This window comes from Pongo pygmaeus, chromosome 7, assembly GCF_028885625.2.
Source record: "Pongo pygmaeus isolate AG05252 chromosome 7, NHGRI_mPonPyg2-v2.0_pri, whole genome shotgun sequence".
Classification (NCBI taxonomy): Eukaryota; Metazoa; Chordata; class Mammalia; order Primates; family Hominidae; genus Pongo; species Pongo pygmaeus.
The window spans coordinates 81,722,925-81,744,734 of record NC_072380.2 but is presented as its reverse complement, the minus strand read 5'-3'; the positions used below and the strand labels follow the sequence as shown (position 1 = coordinate 81,744,734).

The window sequence follows — 21,810 nt, the reverse complement described above, 5'->3', positions numbered from 1 at the left end:
AAACTTGGCTGCTTTGTTCTCCGCTCCTGAATTTCTAATGTGAGCCAGGGAAGAGCGGCACATGAAGAAGACAGAGACGAGTTTAATTGGAGCCCATCACGGGGCGAGCCAACTCTCATATACCCCAGACATTAGCAAACTTGTCAGGCTTTCTTTTGTGTCTTTTCTTATTCTTCTAAGAACATTGTGATATGGACAGGAGACAGGGAAACACTGGGTAGAAGAAGGTAGTTTCCTGGCAAAGGCCTCACCTTCAAGCCCGGGAACCTACAGCCCTAAATGGGGACAGGGATTCCTGTTTTTGCAGCCCAAAAGTTGTTTTTGGCCTGCCATGCCACCTATCCTGTGCCCATATAAACCCTGAAACCCAGGCTCCAGAAGCAGACAAGGAGATGAGGAGACAAGCAGACGAATGGTGGAACAAGGTGGCAGAGAAAGACAGAAGAGGAGGAACGTCTGAACACTGAGAGGAGCTTGGCTAGGGATGGTCAGACAGGAGTATAGCCATCCAGCAGCCAAACTGGGGAAGATCATCTTCCCACTCCATCCCCGCTTCTGGCTCCCCATCTGTCCCACTGAGAGCCACCTCCACCACTCAGTAAAACCCTGCATTCATCCTTCAAGCCCGTGCGTGACCTGATTCTTCCAGGAGCTAGGCAAGAGCTTGGGATACGGAAAGCTGTCATATTGGCCCTCTGCCCTTGTCAAAAGGCAGAGGGTCCATTGAACTGGTTAACAAGCTGTCTGCAGATGGCAAGGCTAAAAGGGCATTGTAACACTGGGGCCGTCGGCACCCGCCCCTAGATACTACTGCAGGGCTGGAGCCCAAAGGACTCGCCCTGGTTCCTGTACCTGCCCATCTGCGTGCTCCCCCTCTCATCAGGGGTTTCAGCAGTGGTGGTGACCAAGCAGGCATGCCACACCCCTGTTGTACATCCTGTGAAAGGGATCAGGGAACTCTGCAGTTTCAACTGCACACTCAGCAGAGAGTGGGCATGCTGCTATGTGAGACAGAGTTCACTTCCCAACAGACACACACGGGGAGCTTGCACTGACTTTTCTAGACTGAGCCTTCTAATACACCTGCCACAGATGCTGCAGGCTTACATCCGAGTAAATATGACACTGCCTCCGGACTAAGGGTCCTTGCACTTACTGAATCTCAACCTGGCTGAAATAATAGCTCTTCACCCTGGGGGTCGTTTCCTGGGATCCTCCACATCTTACTTAAAGACTGAATAACTTCTTTTACATTTTATTTTCCCCCTTCTCCCTACAAAATTAATTTGGGAGGCAGGAAGAATATTTAATTTTAAGTTGGACACAGTTGTCACAGAGTTAAAATATAGTGTCATCAAACTTTTGTCTTTTTTCCTTTCCATATAGGTCTATCAGTTGTGTACTATTATCTACTGAAACTTTTCTTTATCCTTTATTATTTTTGTTCATATCTATTTAAAGAGTGAGAAACTCTTCTTTAAATGGGTGCATTTCTAAACTGTGGACAGCTCAATACTATCTGCACTGTAAAATTATGTTTTTTTGTGCCACGTATATTTTCAAATGTATTCAGATAAATAATTATTAAATAAAAGATGTTCTTTCATGCATTATTTAAAAGGATCTCATGCCTCTCTCTTGTACCAGTACCATATTTGGAGTGATATCTTGGTTGCAAAGTGTCCTACTGCAAGGTAAAGTTTGGCCAAAGGTCCCAGATGGCTTTGCCGATAACTGACACTCGTGTACAAAATGACATGCAATTATTCATGATGAACCAAGATGCAGAGCCATGGTTTGTTTTCTCTTAAGGGAGTTGTATGTCTTCAATATGTGTTGAATTATCAGAGCTGCTTTTTGGTTTCTACTTTATAATCCCCATATCCTAGAGATACAGGACTTCTTCTATGATTTTGCTTTAGCCCCCTATACTCTTGGTACTACTGAATTTGGTTGTTTCAAGCCATATCAGGGTACAACCTTTTTTTGTGGATTGGCTAGGATGTCTTGAATGTTTAACATCTTCATCCAGAGAAGCAGGAGCTCAAGGGACAGACAGGCAACTAACGAGTCATCCCTCAGCATCCACTGAGAATTGGGTCCAGGATGCCCTGCAGAAACCCAAATCCACGAATGCTCAAGCCCCTGATATAAAATGTAGTATTTCCATATAACCTACATACATACTCTTGTATACTTTATCTCTACATTACCTGTAATACCTAATATAATGTAAATGCTATGTAATTAGTAGTTATTCTGTATTGTTCAGGGAATAATCACAGGAAAAAAAGTTTATGCAGGTTCAATACAGACGAAATCATCTTTTCTTTTTCCATTCTTTCAGTCTGCAGTTGGTTGAACCCACAGATGTAGAACCCATGGATACAGAGGGTGGATTTTACTTAAAAGCCGCAAAAAGGCAACACAAACAAGAACAGCCTAAGGACTAAGTTAGAGATGATTTAACTTAAAAATTGTGAAGTCAACTTAATTAAACACAGGAAGTTAGGTAAAATGAGTGGTTCTCAAATTTGGCTGGACACAGGGACTTTCAGAAGCTCCCCAGATGATTCTAATGTGCAGTTGGAGTTCAGGCCACTGCTTTACATTAGCAACTGCTTACTGGACAGTTTTGCAGCTGGATTCCACGGGGAAGGCAGGAGGGATATATTTAAGTCTAAGTAGCTCAGATGCATGGGTCTTTGAGAGGGATGTGTGTAATTGGTGGGGGTGGTGTGCGCAAAGGAAGCTGTGTCTAGAAATGTACTGATGTAAGCAGGTCAGAAAATGACTCCAGTTGGATGGATGAATACTATCAGTGCACCTATGCTTTCAGGACTATGTGCTTTATTTAAGTGAAACCTGTTATCTTTGCGCTGTCTCCACAGTTAGTTGATAAGTGACAGAATTTTGGCTTAGCTGAAAACTGCATGCGGCCTGTTCATGATTCTGCCATTTAATGTGGAGGTCAGTGGTTTCCAGGCCTGGGTTTCTGGCACTCACAGACCCAGTTATAGCATTCATGGCTATCCAATTAGCTTGAGGATGTGCCATGAAGTTATCAAAAAAGTTCTCAGAGCTGGGTGTGGTGGCTCATACCTATAATCCCAGTACTTTAGGAGGCCAAGGCAGGTAGATTGCTTGAGCCCAGGAGTTCAAGAACAGCCTGGGCAACATGGTGAAACCCTGTCTCTACAAAAAAAAAAAAAAAAGCATATATAGCTAAGCATGCTGGCACATGCCTTTGGTATATATAGCTAAGCATGCTGGCACATGCCTGTGGTCCCAGCTACTTGGAGGGAGGCTGAGGTGGGAGCATCACTTGAGCCCAGGAGGTCGGGGCTGCAGTGAGCTGAGATCATGCCATCATGCCACTGCACTACAGCCTGGGCTCAGAAACTGACAGAAAACTCCATTAACATATAACTATATGCTATATAGAATTATTGCTGGGGAAAGTGTTGCCAAAATAAATAACTTTTCATAACTTCGCAAAGTTTGGGAATTAGTAGCATTTGAGTGTCTGTCTGTATGTATATCTGTCTTAAATCCAAATGGTTTAAGGCTTATCCATCTACCTGGATGATCTCTGCCTTTAGCATTTAAAAACAAAGAGTTGACTGCTTAATGACTAGAGAAGCAAAATAATCGGCTAGTGAATTCACAATCCACAGCCAAGTGGAAGCATAAGAGGTGCTCCATCTTCTATCAGACAGGAAAATATGGCTAATTTTATTCTTGAGGCCGGGTGTGGTGGCTCACGCCTGTAATCCCAGCACTTTGGGAGGCCAAGGAGGGTGGATTGTCTGAGGTCAGGGGTTCAAGACTAGCCTGGCCAGTGTGGCAAAACCCTATCTCTACTGAAAATAGAGAGAGAAAAAAAAAAAAAAGGCCGGGCACAGTAGCTCAAGCCTGTAATTTCAGCACTTTGGGAGGCTGAGGCAGGTGAATTGCCTGAAGACAGGAGTTCAAGACCAGCCTGGACAACATGGTGAAACCCCATCTCTACTAAAAATACAAAAATTAGCTGGGCATGGTGACACAAGCCTATAGTCCCAGCTACTTGGGAGGCTGAGGCAGGAGAATCGCTTGAACCTGGGAGGCGGAGGTTGCCATGAGCCGAGATCATGCCACTGCACTCCAGGCTGGGTGACAGAGCAAGACTCTGTTTCCAAAAACAAACAAACAAACAAAAAACAAACAAACAAAAATTAGCCAGGTGGCGGCACATGCCTATAGTCCCAGCTATTTAGGAGGCTGAGGCAGGAGAATGGCTTGAACCCGAGAGGCAGAGTTTGCAGTGAGCCGAGATTGAGCCACTGCACTCCAGCCTGGGTGACAGAGCAAGACTCCATCTCAAAAAAAAATATATATATATATATATATATATATTCTTGAAAAATAATGGCCTAAAGTCTTTTTGTGGATCCAATTTATATCAACTTTAGTACAAATACTAATTTTTAAAGCACATGACTATAGTGAAAACCTGTGGTTTTTATAATCATAATGCATTCAAAGAATTCTGCCTATTTTGTTTGTTTTTGCCCTGGAGGAGCTGAGGGTACAAGTAGATTCCTGTAGAACACAAAGGTGTAGGCCGAAGTTTTAGTGACTTAGGCTATTTGGAATCCTAGTTGAATTTCCCATTAGCCAAATTCCTTGTTGGTTTCCTATGGGATAGAGATGAAGGGAAAAGGTGTTTCCTTCCTGAAGACTTGAATTTAACCACACTGGATGTCTGGCACTGTCCTTGGCTATGATGATGTATCATACGAAATCAAATATACATACATATATGCACATATGTCTACACACGTGCATATAAACATATATCCCTACATACTACATATATACATATATCTACACACATACTTGGATAAAGCAAGAGCCATGAACAAAAATGTCAATTATTTTTTCTACCATGGACCCTTTGAAAAAGTCATAGACCCTGCTAGATAAAGTAATTAACTAGAGGCTTTGAAAATCTTCCTACTGGCAAGCATACCAGGAATTTTAATGAAATGTAATTACCACACATTGCCACAGCCATTTTAGAACTCGATATCATGACAATTTTTACGACTGCACAATAAAACCTTGAAATAGCTGCAACTAAAGTGGCGATCTTAGAGAGTTTATAGAGGGAGGCAGAAAAAGAGAATTTTTAAAAGAATTGCTCTGAAACTCATGCAGCAAGCCATTTAAATAGTCAAAATAATGAGAAGAGATGGTTTTTGCACTGCAGGAGAGTTTCAGGAATCAGATGAAAGCCTGAGCTCAGGTGAGACACCTGCTAATGGGATGTGTGGAGTCAGCCTCAGAAATGAGCTTTGTTCAACAAGTGCCCTTGCAGAAACACAGCTGTCACACTGTCTTGCTATTATCTATGCCCTTGAAGTTTATCAGTAAATCAGTTAATTGCCAAATCTGATTGTCTCCATCTTCACTGATGGTTCATTCCTTCTGCAAATTCTTTTCCTGTTTTCTTCAACTACATTATTTCCGTTCTCCTTCTGTCTGATTTATCAGTCTGTGCCAATAATTTAGCACACAGTCATTCCACAAATATTTCTGCACACCAACTATGAGTGAGGTGCTAGATAAAACTATTTAAATAATTTCTTCAGTTGTTATAATTTTCTTTTAGCCTTTCCAACTATGCTGCAAATTGGAATTAAGGGCAAGGGCCATGTCTCATATTCCTGAGTCATTCCCAGAAGTTATCTCAGCACAGAATCACTCGGTTAGGTAATTATGTGTTAGTGTTTTAGATTGATTATATCTGCCTGTATATAAATAACACCTGATGAAGAAGAGAAGGCTGGCAATTTTGTTATGAGGATACAAATAGTGTGCAGCTAGTTTGGTGGAATCAAATCTAATGAGAAATATGTCAAATGCATTTCAAACAATTTCATTCATCATCATCTTGACTACCATGATTATGATCATTTATTTAACTCTCGCTTGATAGCAGGTACTGCTCTAGAGCACTCTTTATGAATTTTTCATTTAATCCTCACTACAACCCAGAGTGCTGTCACAAGTTGTTTACTGAAATAGGATTTCGTAGTAGTGAATATTACCTATATTCTGTCTTGGACTTGGAATGGTGTTTTTTACTCATCAGTGTGGCTTAAAGGAAAAAGTCCGGATTTGCAAGCTCAAAAAGCCTGGATTTGAACACCAGCTCTATCACACGGCTATGTGGCCCTGAGCAAGTAAGCTATGCCACATTAGCCTTTGCAGAGTCATGAGCATTAGCAATAACACACGGGAAGAACTCAGCACGTGGCAGGCACTCAACAAAAGCAGCTGCTATTATTATTATTACACACATACACCCACACACGGTTTATTACTTAAAGAATGTGATCTAATGTGTACTTGATAAGAGGTAGTCATTTTTAATGGAGATGAGTATTGGGTTGGGATTCAAAGACCTTAATTTTAATTTTTGTTTTGCTGCTAACTCTATGGCTTTGAGCAAATTGCAGAATCTCTTTGTTCTTCTGGATTCCACATCCAATAAAATAACACCTGCTCCTCCTGGCTTCATGAATAGTCATGAGAATAGATTGAGTGTTTTGAAGTTCTAAGGGAAAGATGTACTATATGAACCTAGAGCAGTATTATAATTGGCCTTTAAAAGGTTTATCCAATCCTGGGCAAGCTCATGTTTTCTGGTGGTAAACTGTACAAAATAATTATTATTTAGTGAGAGAAACAGAAGCTTTGAGTCACCCAGATCTTGGTTTGAACTCAGGTTTGTCATTCTTCTAGCTGTGTGACTTTGGTCAAGTTATTTTCCCATCTGAGCTTCAGTCTCTTCATATCTAAAATGGGCATAATATGTACCTCATAGAACAGTTTTCCATGTGAAATACTTAGTGCAATATTAGATGACCTCTGGTTGCTTTTCCTTCCTGAAGTATCCGCTAAATAATCATTATAATTTCTGCATTTTGAATTGCAAATATTTCTCAGATTGGTTAAGGATGTTGTTCTCTGTTCTTACTTATGCCTACTTATGTCCATTTTCATGAGTAAGAAACAAAAAAAAACCCCCAAAAATTGGCTACACCAAAACAATATTAAGCAAAAAAACCCATATCTGTAGGCATCACATTACCTGACTTCTAATTATACTACAAGCCTATAATTACCAAAACAGCATGGTACTGGCATAAAAACAGGCACATAGAATGGAACAGAATAGAGAACCCAGAAATAAAGCCAAATACTTACCACCAACTGATCTTCGACAAAGCTAACAAAAACATAAATTGGGGTAAGGACACCCTATTCAATAAATGGTGCTGGGAAAACTGGCAAGCCACATGTAGAAAAATGAAACTGGATTCCTATCTCTCACATTATACAAAAATCAACTCAAGATGGATCAAAGACTTACATCTAAGACCCAAAACTATAACAGTTTGAGAAGATAACATTGGAAAAACTCTTCTAGACATTGGCTTAGGCAAAGAACTCATGACTAAGACCCCAAAAGCAAACATAAAAAACCCAAAAATAAATGAATGAGACCTAATTAAACTAAAAAGCTTCTGCGCAGCAGAAGAAATAATCAGCAGAGTAAACAGACAACCCACAGAGTGGGAGAAAATATTCGCAAACTATGCATCCAACAAAGGACTAATATCCAGAATCTACAAAGGAACTAAAACAAATCAGCAAGAAAAAAACAAATAATTCTATCAAAACGTAGGGTAAAGAAATGAATAGACAATTCTCAAAAGAAGATACACAAACAGCCAACAAGCATGAAAAAATACTCAACATCACTACTCATCAAGGAAATGCAAATTAAAACCACAATGAGATACCACCTTATTCCTGCAAGCATGGCTATAATAAAAAGTCAAAACAAAACGAAACAAAACAATAGATGTTGGTGTGAATGTGGCAAAAAGGAACACTTTTGCACTGCTGGTGAGAATGTAAATTAGTGCAATCATTACAGAAAACAGTATGGAGATTCCTTAAATAACTAAGAATGGAACTGCCATTCGATCCAGCAATCCTACTCCTACTGGGTATTTACCCAAAGGAAAAGAAGTCATTATATGAAAAGGACACATGCGTAGGCATGTTTACAGCAGCACAATTAGCAATTACAAAAATGTGGAACCCAGCCTAAATGCCCATCAACCAAGTGGATAAAGAAAATGTGGTATATATACACCATGGAATACTACTCAGGCATAAAAAGGAACAAAATAATGTATTTTGCGGCAACTTGGATGGAGCTGGAGACCATTATTCTAAGTGAAGTAACTCAGGAATGGAAAACCAAATATTTTATTTTCTCACTTAAAAGTGGGAGCTAAGCTATGAGGATGCAAAGGCATAAGAATGATATAATAAACTTTGGGGACTTGGAGGGGAAGCCTGGGAAGCAGGTGAGGAATAAAAGACTACAAACTGGGTACAGTATATACTGCTTGGGTGATGGGTGCACTAAAATCTCAGAAATCTAACTAAAGAATTTATCCATGTAACCAAAAACCACTTGTATCCCGAAAACTATTGAAATAAAAAGAAAAATGTAAAAAATTGGCTACAACGTTTTCAAAGGTGCATTGCAGTGAAAGCTTAATTTTATACATAAACACACACTAGTTCTTGGTTACCATATGTCTTATGACATGGATTTGGTCATAATGCAGGTCAAATCATGTTTTCTGAAATGTCACAACTGTATAGTAATTTTGTGATAATCTGATTATTATTCATGCCAACATGAACATCATAAAAAAGTTACCTGCATGTGGACATGTGTTTAAAATATTTATCTTAACACTGGGGAATATACAAAGACCATATTCACATCTTTGTCCAAACTGCTACTTAGCTCAAGTCATTGTCAAATTTACTCTCACAAATATGAAATAATGTTACTTGTGCCAGGAGGATTTATCTCCTGGCCTGTTTTCTTTGAGATGGTGTGAGATGGGAAAGAGAGGGGAGGGAAAACAGAAAGGGAGAAGCAGAAGGAGAGAAATGTTACCTATTATAGATTTTAATCTAGATAATCACTTGTAAAAGTCAACACTGGAATGTTGGAAGATGTATGATTATTGTAATTCCTAGAAAATGAAATTGGTAAACTGATCTTGGCCAATGATTGACAACCAGCATTTGTTGAGTGCTTTCTATGTCCTAGACATTGTCCCAGATGCTTGATACATTTAATTCATATAATATTTACAACAACCTATGAGGCAAGAACTATTATGATGCCCATTTTACAGATGAAGAAACTGAGGCGGAGTTAGGTTAAGAAACTTGCACGTAGTCAAATACCAAGAAAGCAGTATATCCAGGATGTAATCCCAAAGCACCTTGATCAGGATACTGATGAAAAGGAGAATGGTATGAAGGCAGTATGAGTCTTCAGGTGAGCCTTAGGTGAGAAGAGAGAAGTAACAACATCCATGCAAGTGAGAAAGTGGGATTCGCATATAACATTTAAGAAACATAGAGGAGGACCTGACTAGGGTGGGCTGTTAGGAAATGATGGAAAAGAAGACACAGTACGAATTAAGCAGAATAGGGCTGTATTATACAGTTTATGAGTAAAATGCCTATTCTCATGTTTGTCTTTTTTGACTTGTTTAGAACAAATGCATAGAAGCCAAAGATGTAATTAGATGCACAGCTCTTCATACATGAGCTTCAGCGTGGGTTGAAGAGGGAAGGAAGCAAGGTTTAAAGGCTGAGTGGTCCACAATGGACCCACGCACAGAGGAGAATTCAGTAAGAGGATGGCACTGGGAGCTCAATCCTTCTGGATGTGCCCTCTGGAATCAGGTTAGCCAGGGGAAGATGTCTACGAGCCATGCTGCCATTTTGACCAGAGTTCAGTGAGTTTTGGGAAACAGGTTTGTCTGCTTCTGGAAAACTAACAATTCTAGGAGGATCTCGATGGTAAATATCTTATTATTCATGCTCTGCAGCTGTTCACAAAGGATCAGAAGGATATATGGCCAGAGAGATAAGTTTTGTATAGAAACAAAGATCCATTCTGGAGCTAAACCAGTTTCCACTCAACAAACTACATTCCATTTCCGTTATAATAGCATCAGCTTGCTTGATGCAGGGGTCCTCACAGTTTTTTAAACAAATGTTTGATTTTATATTGATCCAATAGTAGAAAGGCAAACTAAATTGTAAAGATGCTGGAATTCAACAACTCATGAAAAGGACGTGATATTTGCCCTATCAAAACAAAGCAGGCTGCTTTTTTCCACTTAAATGCCAGATAATATGTAAAGTGTATTTCAAAATTGGATGCCCAGGGAATTTCTCTTTTATGTAGCTCCTATTTAAGACGTCAATACCTATGCCTAGAAGAAGAAGAAAAACCAACCCATTAATGCTCACTTGACATTTGTGGATCTCAAGCTTGTCTGCACATAGGAATCATCAGGGGAGCTTGGAAAAAACACTGGTACCTGGGTCTAGTACCCAGAGGTTCTGATTTAACTTGCCTGGGTTGGGATTTAAACATAAGCATTTCTAAAGCTGCCCATATGATTCTAATGTGCAGTCAGGGTTGAGAACCACCATGAGTGGCAATTGCCATTCATAGTTTCAAACTGAAAATCTGTCTCGCAATTTCGCAGTGGCAGCATGTTACAGGGAACAAAGTACTCAATGTGAAGTGAAGAGATGCAGGTTTTGGCTTTGGGTTTGTAGCTTTACTTTTCCGGACCTAAATTTCCTTATCAGAAAAATGACATCATTCAACTTAGAAGATTTCTAAGATTCCTTCAAACTTTGATATTCTCTGGTTCTAGGCCTGTGATTCTTAACCTCGTTAAAAAATACAGATTCCTTGGCCTCACTTCCAGACATTTTTAACCTGGTTGGTCTGGGGTGTGCATCAGCATTTATCAAGTGCCACCCAGGTGAGTTTATTTTTTATTTTCTGTTATTTTAGTTTTGTTTTTCTGAGACAGGGTCTCACTCAGTCGCCCAGGCGGGGGTGCAGTGGCACGATCATGGCTCACTGCAGCCTCGACTTCCCAGGCTCAAGCGATTCTCTCACCTCAGCCTCCTGAGTAGAGTAGCTGGTACTGCAGGCACACACCACCATGCCTGGCTATTTTGTTGTGTGTGGAGATGGTGTCTCCCTAGTTTGCCTAGACTGGTCTAGAACTCCTGGGCTTAGGGGGTTTAGAATTCCTGCCTCAGCCTCCCAAAGTGCTGGGATTATAGGAGTAAGCCACAAGCTGCAGTGCCCGGCCCCAGGTAAGTTTAATGTACCGCCAGCATCGAGCATCACTGCTCTTTGTTCTCTGTGGAACAAACATGCTTTAAGAAAGAGGTTGAGATTTGCCCCTCAGTATGCACATGTGCATGTGTGTGATGGTGTAGGGGGATGGGGAGTGTCTGTACATAAACGTGCCCGGGGGTGTAATGCCCAGCTGAGAGAGCGGTGGGAATTCACACTCTGTCTCATATTAATTCAGGAACGTGGAAGTAATGCAAACACATATGTCCATGTTGTCTTAATTAGTCCCCGCTGGTTATTGTGTTCACATAGTCAAGAAGTGATGCCAAGTCTCTGGGATTCCAGCCCATTTTTATTCTTTTTAAATTTATTTATTTATTTTGAGATGGAGTTTCGCCCTTTTTGCCCAGGCTGGAGTGCAATGGTACAATCTTGACTCACTGCAACCTCTGCCTCCTGGGTTCAAGTGATTCCCCTGTCTCAGCCTCCCAAGTAGCTGGAATTACAGGTGCCCGCCACCACGCCTGGCTAATTTTGTATTTTTAGTAGAGATGGGGTTTCACTATGTCGGCCAGGCTGGTCTGAAACTCCTGACCTCAGATGATCTGCCCACCTTGGGCTCCCAAAGTGTTGGGATTATAGACATCAGCCACCGTGCCTGGCCTCAGCCCATTTTAATTCTTATTGGCTTCATGGGAATGAAAACAGCAGGTAAGATGGCTTGGAATAATAATAACACCCAATATGCGCACACTAGGGAAAATTAATCTCAGTCTCACTTTAGTACATTATATGTATAATATCACTTAATCCTCACAAGGGTGAGGTTAATTTTGTCCATTTTAGAGATAGAAAACCTGAGACTCAGGAGAAAGTAAGTGACCTATTTGAGAAGACACAACTAGAAAGTGGTGGTGGCCAATATTCTAACCCCAACCTTTGGATCTCTTTCCTCTGTTGACTTACCTCATGCACCCACATTGACTCCACCAAACAACCTTTAGGTGACCTGGAACAAAGATGTGGTAGGAGGGAGGCATTCACTATCTCTGGGATTAAGAGTGAAGAGAATGGGGCTAGTCATGCTGATTTTCCCTTTGTACCCCATGGAGTGTCGAAACCTGACTGTGTTGCCTTGGAATGAAGGCCATTCACCTTGTTAAGAGGAACAGAAGCAGGGTGCATGCCAGGAAGGACATCGAGAGAGAGCAGATTCCAAGCAGGTCAGTTCTAGCCTCCTCTGCCACCTCGAACCTGAGCAATTCAGTGTCATTATTCTGAATTTTCTTCTTCCTTTTTTAAAGTCAGGGATACTGTCACCAAAAAAAGACAATCTTCAAAGTGGCCAGAAAGAAAGAGCAAAAGGCTAAGATACAAAAAGTCGATAGAACACAACAGAGCTGCCTGGGCATGGAGGCTCACTCCTGTAATCCCAGCACTTTGGGAGGTCAAGGTGGGTGGATCACTTGAGTCCTGGAGTTCCAGATCAGCCTGGGCAACATGGCAAAACCCCATCTCTAAAAAAGCACAAAAATTAGTTGAGCATGGTGGTGTGTGCCTGTAGTCCTAGTTACTCAGGAGGCTGAGGTAGGAGGATCACCTGAGCCCAGGAGGGCGAGGCTGCAGTGAGCCATGATCATGCCACTGCACTCCAGCCTGGGTGACAGAGTAAAACCCTGTCCCAAACAAAACAAAACAACAACACACAACACAGCTATCAGGTTTGACCCACAGATTCAATAACTGCTTTAAAGATTCAGGCTCAAAATTTTCTTGAAGTTCTTAGATTCCTAAGCTATGGTTTGAGGGCTACCAGTAAACACAATCGTGGGTTAGAATAGTGCTTCTCAAACTTTAGGGAGCATCAGAGTCAACTGGAGGACTTGTTAACACACAGATTGCTGGGCTTCACCCCTAAGGGTTCTGATTCAGAAGGTCTACAATAGCCAGAGAATTTGCATTTCTGACAAACTCTCAGGGATGCTGATCCTGCTGGTTTGGGATGAGAGTAACAGTTCACTAGTGCTGTGGATACACTGAAGCTAGAGGCAATCAGAAATACTCTCCAGGTCTTCACTTCTAAAGCTTACTCAGGCCCAATGTAAAGAAATTCTACAGAAAGAAATCACCATCAGGGCATAGCCTAATTCTTTGTTCCACGAATTCAGGCCTTTCTAAAAGAGACCATTGCTGACGTTCTCATATATCCACGTAATGGATCTAAATTCAGACTGATTCACAGAGAAATGAAAAAGTGGAAGAAAATTCCAGATATGAAAGCATTTCATGGGGGCCAAAACAAGTTCAAAAAATATGAAAAAGCAAAATTAAGTTTGTAACTTAGTTAGCATTTAGCTCATGAGTGAAAAGCTTGTGCCAAAGTACCATAATCTAGTTTACGCTACATTTGCCCTTTAGGACATATATTAAAATTTTAGGGCAAGCCATATGGAGAGGTTTGTAAAATTATACACTGAAAGGTAGGCAGTGTACCTTATTCCCAAAAGGCTATAATGTTCACCTCTTAGAGCTAAAAGAGTAACAAGATCACCAATTTGCATGAGATATATTTACCACTGAACATTTGCAACTCCTGAATAAAAGTAGTCTATTGAGGCTAGCTCATAAAAATCATCTTAGAGCTACAAAACAATTCTGAGGTTTTATTCATAATAATATTTGGAGCTTTCATAAGAAAGATTTGAAGACTTCAAATTAAAATATAATGAATAGGTCTCAGCTTTTCTCCACTAAACACTTGAAAATTAAGATATACTAGAATGCAGTGAAGGCTTAGTTTTAGCCCTTCCTTCAACAGCTCTCCCTCCCTGTCCTCTTCTATTTCAAAGGGATCCTGTGTACAAGACAACATGAAGAAATGCAGGGTACAAGGATCAAGTTGTTTATTATGGATGTCTATTCAACAAGCTAGATACCATATAATAAGTGTATAATGAGTGGGGCCATTTTAATAATAACTTTGTTACCTACTCATTCCATGAGCCTGACATCTTGAACTGGTGTTGGTGAATTGTGTGGATATCTACAGATCAGTTAAGTTAAAAAAGACTCACAGAAGATTTGAACTTCTCTTCACCTGGTTATTGTAACTTACCTTGGAAGGCAGCAAGTGGCCTGAGCTTTTGAATCAGACAACTCCTGTTTGAATCCCAGCTGCCCATTTGTAAAATGGAGATGCCAATGCCCACCTCACTCTACAGATGTAAGGATTAAATTGAGTACATGCTACAAAATCCTGCGTACCGTGCCTGACGTAAGACAAATGCTCACTAGGTGTTAGTATTTTTCACTTTCCTCTGATTTTGTTCTCAGCTGCAATGATTGGGGCCAAAGTTCAGTTCCTCTTGTCATGACACAGCATTTTCTTTTAGCTAGCATACATTTCAATCAAGGGCATTTAAAATCAATGGTTTTAAACTGGTTTAAATTCATATGTACTCACTTTCTTTAAAAGCAATGTTAATTCATCACACAGTATTTCTTTTATTCTTACTGATAATAACTGGTATTCTGGGTAGCTCTGGGGTCTATCGTAATATTTCTACTAATGAAGAGGATCTATTCTAATGAAATATTTGATGCCAGAATCTTTGTGAGCAGAAGTAGGAACAATAAACAAACAGAATATGGTTTCTCTTCTCATTCCTCAAGCTTGGTCACAGGCTCTGTCCTCTACTCGGGGTAAGACGACATCTGACTTTAGCCTAGGGTGAAGGCCCCATCATGTCTCTTGGGGTGGTTCACTGCCAAGAGGCTCAGCACGTACCTGTGCTTTGACTAAGTAGCCTCTTGGCAACTCTTCAGTGACTAGTTAACAGGGACTATAACAGGAATCTTCTCCTCAGCGGAAAGCAGTGTCTTTTGACATAGAACTTTCTCTGAGATCATCATTTTTTTAACTGGAGGGAGCCCAAGTAGTAATGGGGAGGCCCAGCCTGAACCAGTTATGTAATTCTGTCCGCGGAGAGGTGTCTCAGTCAGCTTGCCCTTAAGGCCACTAGGAAAAGCTTATTTATACACAAATGTACATTCTTTTATATGTGGACAATTTTCTAAATTAGAGATGGAGAAGCACATGAGTGGTGGTAAAGAAAGCCTGCATCACTCACCTGCCCTGGTTGTTCACAGGCTGTCTGGTACCTGGCCTGCTGGCACAGTTCTTTGACCCGTTCGTATTTGGGCAAGTGATTTGACTGTTGGATATTCTTGCTGGATTCTTCCTTCTTACGTAGAAATTTGCTTCGACAAAAAGACAAAAGCTTCATACGTGAGAAGTGATCTGAATTACGGTCCCTGAGTCCTGCCCCTTTTTTTTTTTGCCCTGTCACATGACTCCACATTCTTTAAACAGCAAGAAATAGATGTTAAAGCTCTGTCTACAGGAGTTCAACATTTGATGAGTCCTTTATGAAAATGACAGATTGGGTAGGATGAAGATGAGAGGTCAGGAAAAGATTCGTTCTTCCCAAAAGCATTAATTTCAAAATTTGGGCAGACATGTTTCATTTTACATGCTCAAAGTTCGTTTTGTTAAAAAAATTATATAAATATTTTCTCTCTCCTAATTTATGTACAGAGAAAAACAAGGCAATGGGCATTAATGAACCAAAAGGGGAAACCCGGAAGTGACAATGGAAATAATTACAATGGCATACATTTATCTATTTAAAACTAGGAAAGGCACATAAGGAAAAGAAGTAGGAAGTAGGAAGAAGGGCGCCAGGTAAGCCTTGGAGGCAGCTTAGAGAAGAACACGGGGAGGATGGCAGAGAAACTTAATCCACTGGTCTGATTAGAAACCAGCACTGAGAAATGCAACAGTAAATCTACACCCATAATCAAGGCTTTGGTCCAATCTTATGAGAATTTATTCTTTTTGGGGGATGTGGAGTCATCTTTCTCTTGCTTTTTTGGTATTTTAAAAATTGAAATATCACAATTATACATATTTTGGGGGTACGTGTGATATATGGATGCCCGTCTACAATGTGTAATGATCAAATCAAGATAATTGGGATATTCATCATCTCATTTATCTTTTCCTTGTGTTGGGAACATTGCAATTCTTCACTTCTAGCTATTTTAAAATATACATAAATTATTGTTAACGATAATGTCCCAACTATACTATCAAATTCTGTAACTTCTATCTAACTGTGTTTTTGTACCAATTAACCAACTTGAGGGTTATTCTTTACAATTCTGATCCAGCAATTATTACTCTATTGACCACTACAGAATAAGCAGCAAACCATTCAATCTTGTGACTAGGTTTACGAAATCTGCATGCTTAGCAAAGAAAAATAAGGAGAAAAAAAATACTCAGCAGGGAGAGCTGCCCACTAGGACTGGTTCCCAGAAGCACCCCAGGAACCAATAATTACCCTCTTTCCACTAGGAATGTATCACGCCAAATTTTGGCCTTCTTGTTTGTTCGAAACCTGAAAGCAAAATGATAATATTTACTGTTGGCATCTGGACGTTTTTCCAAATGGATCTGTGCTAACAGCTTATTTAAAGAAACACCTCTCACTTCCCACAGACCATGACTGCATCTCCATCAATATGCTATTCACAAGCAGCTGAGAAATGCTCAGCTTGGGGTGATCCTTGTGGGCAAGGCATATTCTGCCTCCATGTCTTCAGCTGCTGGCTGGCTCTGGGCACCAGCTGGAGCTCAGTGTGTTTGGGGCTGGCTGAGAGGAGGAAGAGTGACGCACCTGTTACCTGGCTTTTCTGGGTCCAGAAGTTTGAGGACAGACTTGCCGTCCACATCAGGAGGTGTGTCGAGCCCAGCAATATCCAGGATCGTGGGGGCCAAGTCAATGTTGAGAACGATCTGTGGGACTCTGTAAAGGGGCACACGGTGATGGCTGAGATCCAATGCCAGGGGAAGGTGGCACTTAGGGCTGCTTTTTCTACAGCAGTGACTCATTGGCCTTCAACTCTTCTCACCCTCTCATCTGGTCTCCTAGGCATGGGTAGTTGTGTGGCAAGGGTGGGTGTGTGATCACAGCAATGGCACTGAGCAAGATTAACTGACTCTTGCCAGGGTCAGGCTGGAAAGATGCCTGCACCCCTGTGCTCTGACCACATCGCCAGGCAAGATGCAGCCTGATACATGGTTTTTGCAGCAAGCATACTTTTGTTTAAAATCCAATAGTCCATAACTTTTCCGTTGAACAAGGGCTTTAAAATATTTTAAAAAAGGATGTACAGTTTTTACAGTTGAATTCAATCTATGCTATCTAGTCCTTAAAATATAAAGCCTTCTAGATATAGATCTGACAATTCCCAGGGTGTTTCTAATAATCTTAGGAAGCACAATAACGTTCTTCAAAGAAACCCTTCTTACTTCAGTTGCCCTCTCTCCAGGATGTAGTATGATGCAGCAGCACATGAGGTACATGGGAGAGATTCAGAACATCTGGGCTCTGGGCCCCACTGCCACCACTTCCAGAATCAGGGATCTAAGATGGGCACTGATGCTGTCTGCCTAGCTTCACTGTTACATCAGGGGTCCAAGCTAGATGCTTTTTAAGGGCCATTCCAGCTTCTGGATTCTACTTCCACTTTTTCTTTTAGTCTTTCCATAATTCTTTCATGGATGCAATCCCATTTTATTCAAAACATCCTGAGATGATTGCCAAGGCCATTTTATGATGGGAAAATAGGCAAGGCCATTTCATGATGGGAAAATAGAGATGCAAAGAGAAGCAGTGACCTGCCTACAGTGACAGAAATAGCAGCCTAGTCCTTTAGCTCTTTTTCCTTTAAAAGAAAAGCTAGCTTTTAAAAATTTATCTTTTAAAAACATTTCTTTTGGAATAATTTTTAAAAGTTAAACACTAAAAGGATGGCGTCGGGTTTTGTTTTTTTTTTAAATGACAGCGTATCTCTGATTCAAAGAAGGGTGATATCCCAGAAGATCACATCCTGTCTGTGCACACAGACCAAAAAGACATGGATTCCAGTCAATTTGAGAGAATTATTCATTGATACACTTATTTTTCCTTTCTCTTTAAGTAGTATACTTGAGCTAATTTAAGATGTGGCAGGGAGGAAAAGGTTTTCATCTTCGAAATTAACCAACCTACACACATCCTTTTTTGTTTTGGATGAAAGGAAACCAGACACTGAGACTGGTAATTGAATTATCGTAGACACACATGAGGTACGACAGTTGAATGTTGCAAACAGAGAAATACGTACATTGATCCTGGTTCTACACTTGGACCACGCATAAAAAAAGGCACACGAATATCAAAGTCATATGGCATGGATTTCCCCTTGACCAGTCCAAACTGCCCAATATGGTAACCATGGTCGGCAGTGTAAATGATGTAAGTGTTCTCCAGCTCCCCCGTCTCCACGAGCATGTTATACAGCTGAAATACAGCACAGGAACAAGTCAGAATCAATTGTGCTGGTATAAGATGATGCTCAATAGTGTTGCCACGATTGCCCCCAAATCTTTTCCCTGTTATTTTTAAAAGGCAAGAGTTGCTTCAATAACATTATCCACATTTTCTATTTGCTTACAATCTGGGAGGGAAAGGTCCAATGGTAAAGTTGAAACGTAACTTTTTGGAATCTAGCACATTCTACTTATAGGCTTTTTGTTAGCCTGTTTGGTAAAACAAAAACAAAAACACCCCACACAACAACCTCTACCATCAAACTTTATAGGTCGTACTTTGAAAATCCATTGTTAAAGTTATCATCATATATCTAATTACCAAGGGTTAAAAACAGGCTGCTTCTGAGCCTGATCCAGTTAAATCCAGCCTGAGGCACGTCTTGTTTGGCTTATACTATGTTTCAAAGTTCAGAAAATTTCAAATAAAATTTTTTGTGTTTCTGGCTTCTTTAAAAAAGTCAGAAGACCTGCTGATACTTGATCCACATTTCTACATGGCAAAATTTAGCTGGAGCTGAGTAATTGCTGTTCCTTTAGATGGGGCCCTTAACTTAAAGTTCAAGTTCAGCACAAGCTCCATCATTCTTTATTGCCTTTGAGGATGTGGCCCCTGATCTATGCTGATTTGATTTTTCTCTCCTCTTTTTTACTGGCTCCATAAGAAACCAACCCTGGAGAGGTAGATGGAATGAGGACAAGATAAGGGAGGGATGATTAAGCCACTAAACACATACTCTCTCTCTTTCTTTCTCTCTCAAAACGATGCTGGAAAATGAAGGGGAAAAAACCAAACAGGATTGGCAAGAATAAGTCTACACAAAGGAAGCTGGGCCAAAAACTAACACTGAGGTAAGTTCATGTGCTTACCCTCTCCACAGAATCATCCACTGACATCAAAGTCTGGAGCCTTTTGCGCTGTAGAATGTTTGTGAATTCCATGTGGATGGGCAGCATTGGTCCTGTGTACTGCATAATCCAGTGTTTATCCATATTTGGTGCATAGTTATAACTAGGAGTTCTGAAAATATCCAGAAAGGAATCTTACTATATATTTCTTACTTAGTCTTTTAGGAAAATATCTTGAGGTTGTGAAATAATCATTAAGGAGAGACATTTGAGACACTGCTAAAACATTTTCCTCTTCCAACTATCTTCTGTTTGCATTTATAAGATGAAGTCTTCACCACTCCAAACAGCAAATATCCTCTGAAGGTATATATATTCAAACATATAAAACCATGACTGGCAGCTGAACATGTAATTAGAAGTTCATTTGGGTTCACTGAATAAAATGTGTAAGAAACATACCAAGATGATTATGGTTATGCTACAAATCTACAGATAAAGTCTCAGTAAGGTACAAGCGAATATTCTTATAGGATGTTAACTCATAAAAATTTTATTGCTAATGAGGCTATTAAATGTAGTCATAAATACGTTATGTGGAATGATGAATCATCATTTCAACACATTTTTTCTCCTGAATACTTGGGAAGAGTATTTTATTGATTACTTACATATCTAGTTTTTATGAGTTTTTTATATAGATACCATTACTTTAATTGGACTTGTGGGAATGATAACCAAGTCTACTTCCGCAATATACATGTTTACCAATAAAGCTATTCGTTTAATAAACAAATCAATATAGGTGCAGGGAATAATTTCTGTAAGCCACAAGGAAATTGTCCTATTGTTCCAGGATAGGTTAGTTCAAGTCTATATTTAATCTACTGCAGAGATCCACGTGGTATCCCATGCCTTCCACTGGGTACTCAAAAAAATATGTCACCTTCTCTTGATGTCTCACCCAACTCCCTCAACCATTAGATGCTGCCACCTCATGCCCTGCCATGGGCACATTACATATCTATGCTATGGCAATTCTCACCCTGAGAATTATTTATTTATATTTGAACTCTTTAACAGACTATAATCTACTTGAACCTTCTTCTTCAATGTTATTAAGCACATAGAGGTTAATATTAAAAACTGAGTGAGAGTTTAATATGTGTTGGGTATTGTGCAAACCATTTTATATACATTAACTCACCTAATTGTCTCAGCTGTTCTGTAAAATAGGTTTATTATTCCCCCTTTACAGCAGAGAAAATCAAGGCTTGGCAAAGTTAAGGAACTCCTCGCAATTAACAACATTAGTAAGTGGTAGAAACAGGACTGAATTCCAAAGCCCATTTGCTTTAACAAAATGAATGAGAAGGGAAGTGAGGGGTGCTTCCTACGTCTGAGATTGCTTTTAATAGGAACCACAACTTTACAAATAGGCAGCCTCACAGAATGAGCAACAGTTTATGTGACCGAGAAATCTGATACCCAATCTCTGTCTGAGGAGGATCCCATCAGTGAAATGTTGTGGATAATGACGGCTGAATGTGACCCCATGCCATTATTTATATTATAAAACTAGGGAAAGAATCAGTCACTGTGAGCTCTTTGATTTCAAGAGTCTTGACCAAGTCCTCCACTGGTGCTGTGGTGGTGTGGATTTCCCATGGGGAAAGCCTAGAGTTTCTGAGATTCATGGTGATACGCTGGGACACTGCCATGCACACTGGGTCATATAAATGCCACCTGCTATTGTATATTCTCTCCTGCCGGTGGATTTGCAGAACCTCTCTTTTGATAGTAGAAAATGCTGGTTTGGGATCCTCGGCCTTCTTGGTTGACAAAGTTACCCTGGTGACCAGGATGGGTGCTGGTTACCCAGTAGAAGCACAGCAGCACAAATAATATAACATTGAGCTTAGAAGACACTGTCTCTAAAAGTGTCTCAGTTATGCTCAGAAGTATAAGTAACTCATGTTTAAAGAAAGAGACAAGATTTATAGCGTGGAAAAGAGGGTGTGGCTCAAATGTGCTCATCTGTAAATGGGGTTAATAGCACTTTTCTTAAAAAGCTGTTTTGGGCCAGCCATGGTGGCTCACGCCTGTAATCCCAGCATTTTGGAAGGCCCAGGCGGGTGAATCACCTGAGGTCAGGAGTTCGAGACCAGCCCGGCCAACACGGTGAAACCCCGTCTCTACTAAAAATACAAAAATTAGCTGGGCATGGTGGTGGGTGCCTGTAATCCCAGCTACTCAG

At 40.4% G+C, this 21,810-nt stretch overlaps 1 protein-coding gene across 25 annotated transcripts in view; it reads right to left on the bottom strand.

The window, feature by feature from the left end:
- The window catches only part of SULF1 (sulfatase 1), a 191,504-nt gene that overhangs the window by 38,405 nt on the left and 131,289 nt on the right, over window positions 1-21,810 (bottom strand). For all 25 annotated transcript variants that reach the window (XR_008504139.2, XM_063668856.1, XM_063668855.1 and 22 more), the window contains 5 exons: window positions 19,575-19,725; window positions 18,500-18,675; window positions 17,008-17,136; window positions 16,672-16,728; window positions 15,397-15,526 (listed from right to left, as the gene is read on the bottom strand). Coding sequence is in view for 24 of the 25 variants with exons in the window: in XM_063668856.1 (XP_063524926.1) it covers window positions 15,397-15,526; window positions 16,672-16,728; window positions 17,008-17,136; window positions 18,500-18,675; window positions 19,575-19,725 (643 nt within the window). In the remaining variant the exon portion in view is untranslated. The remainder of the gene's footprint in view (window positions 1-15,396; window positions 15,527-16,671; window positions 16,729-17,007; window positions 17,137-18,499; window positions 18,676-19,574; window positions 19,726-21,810) is intronic.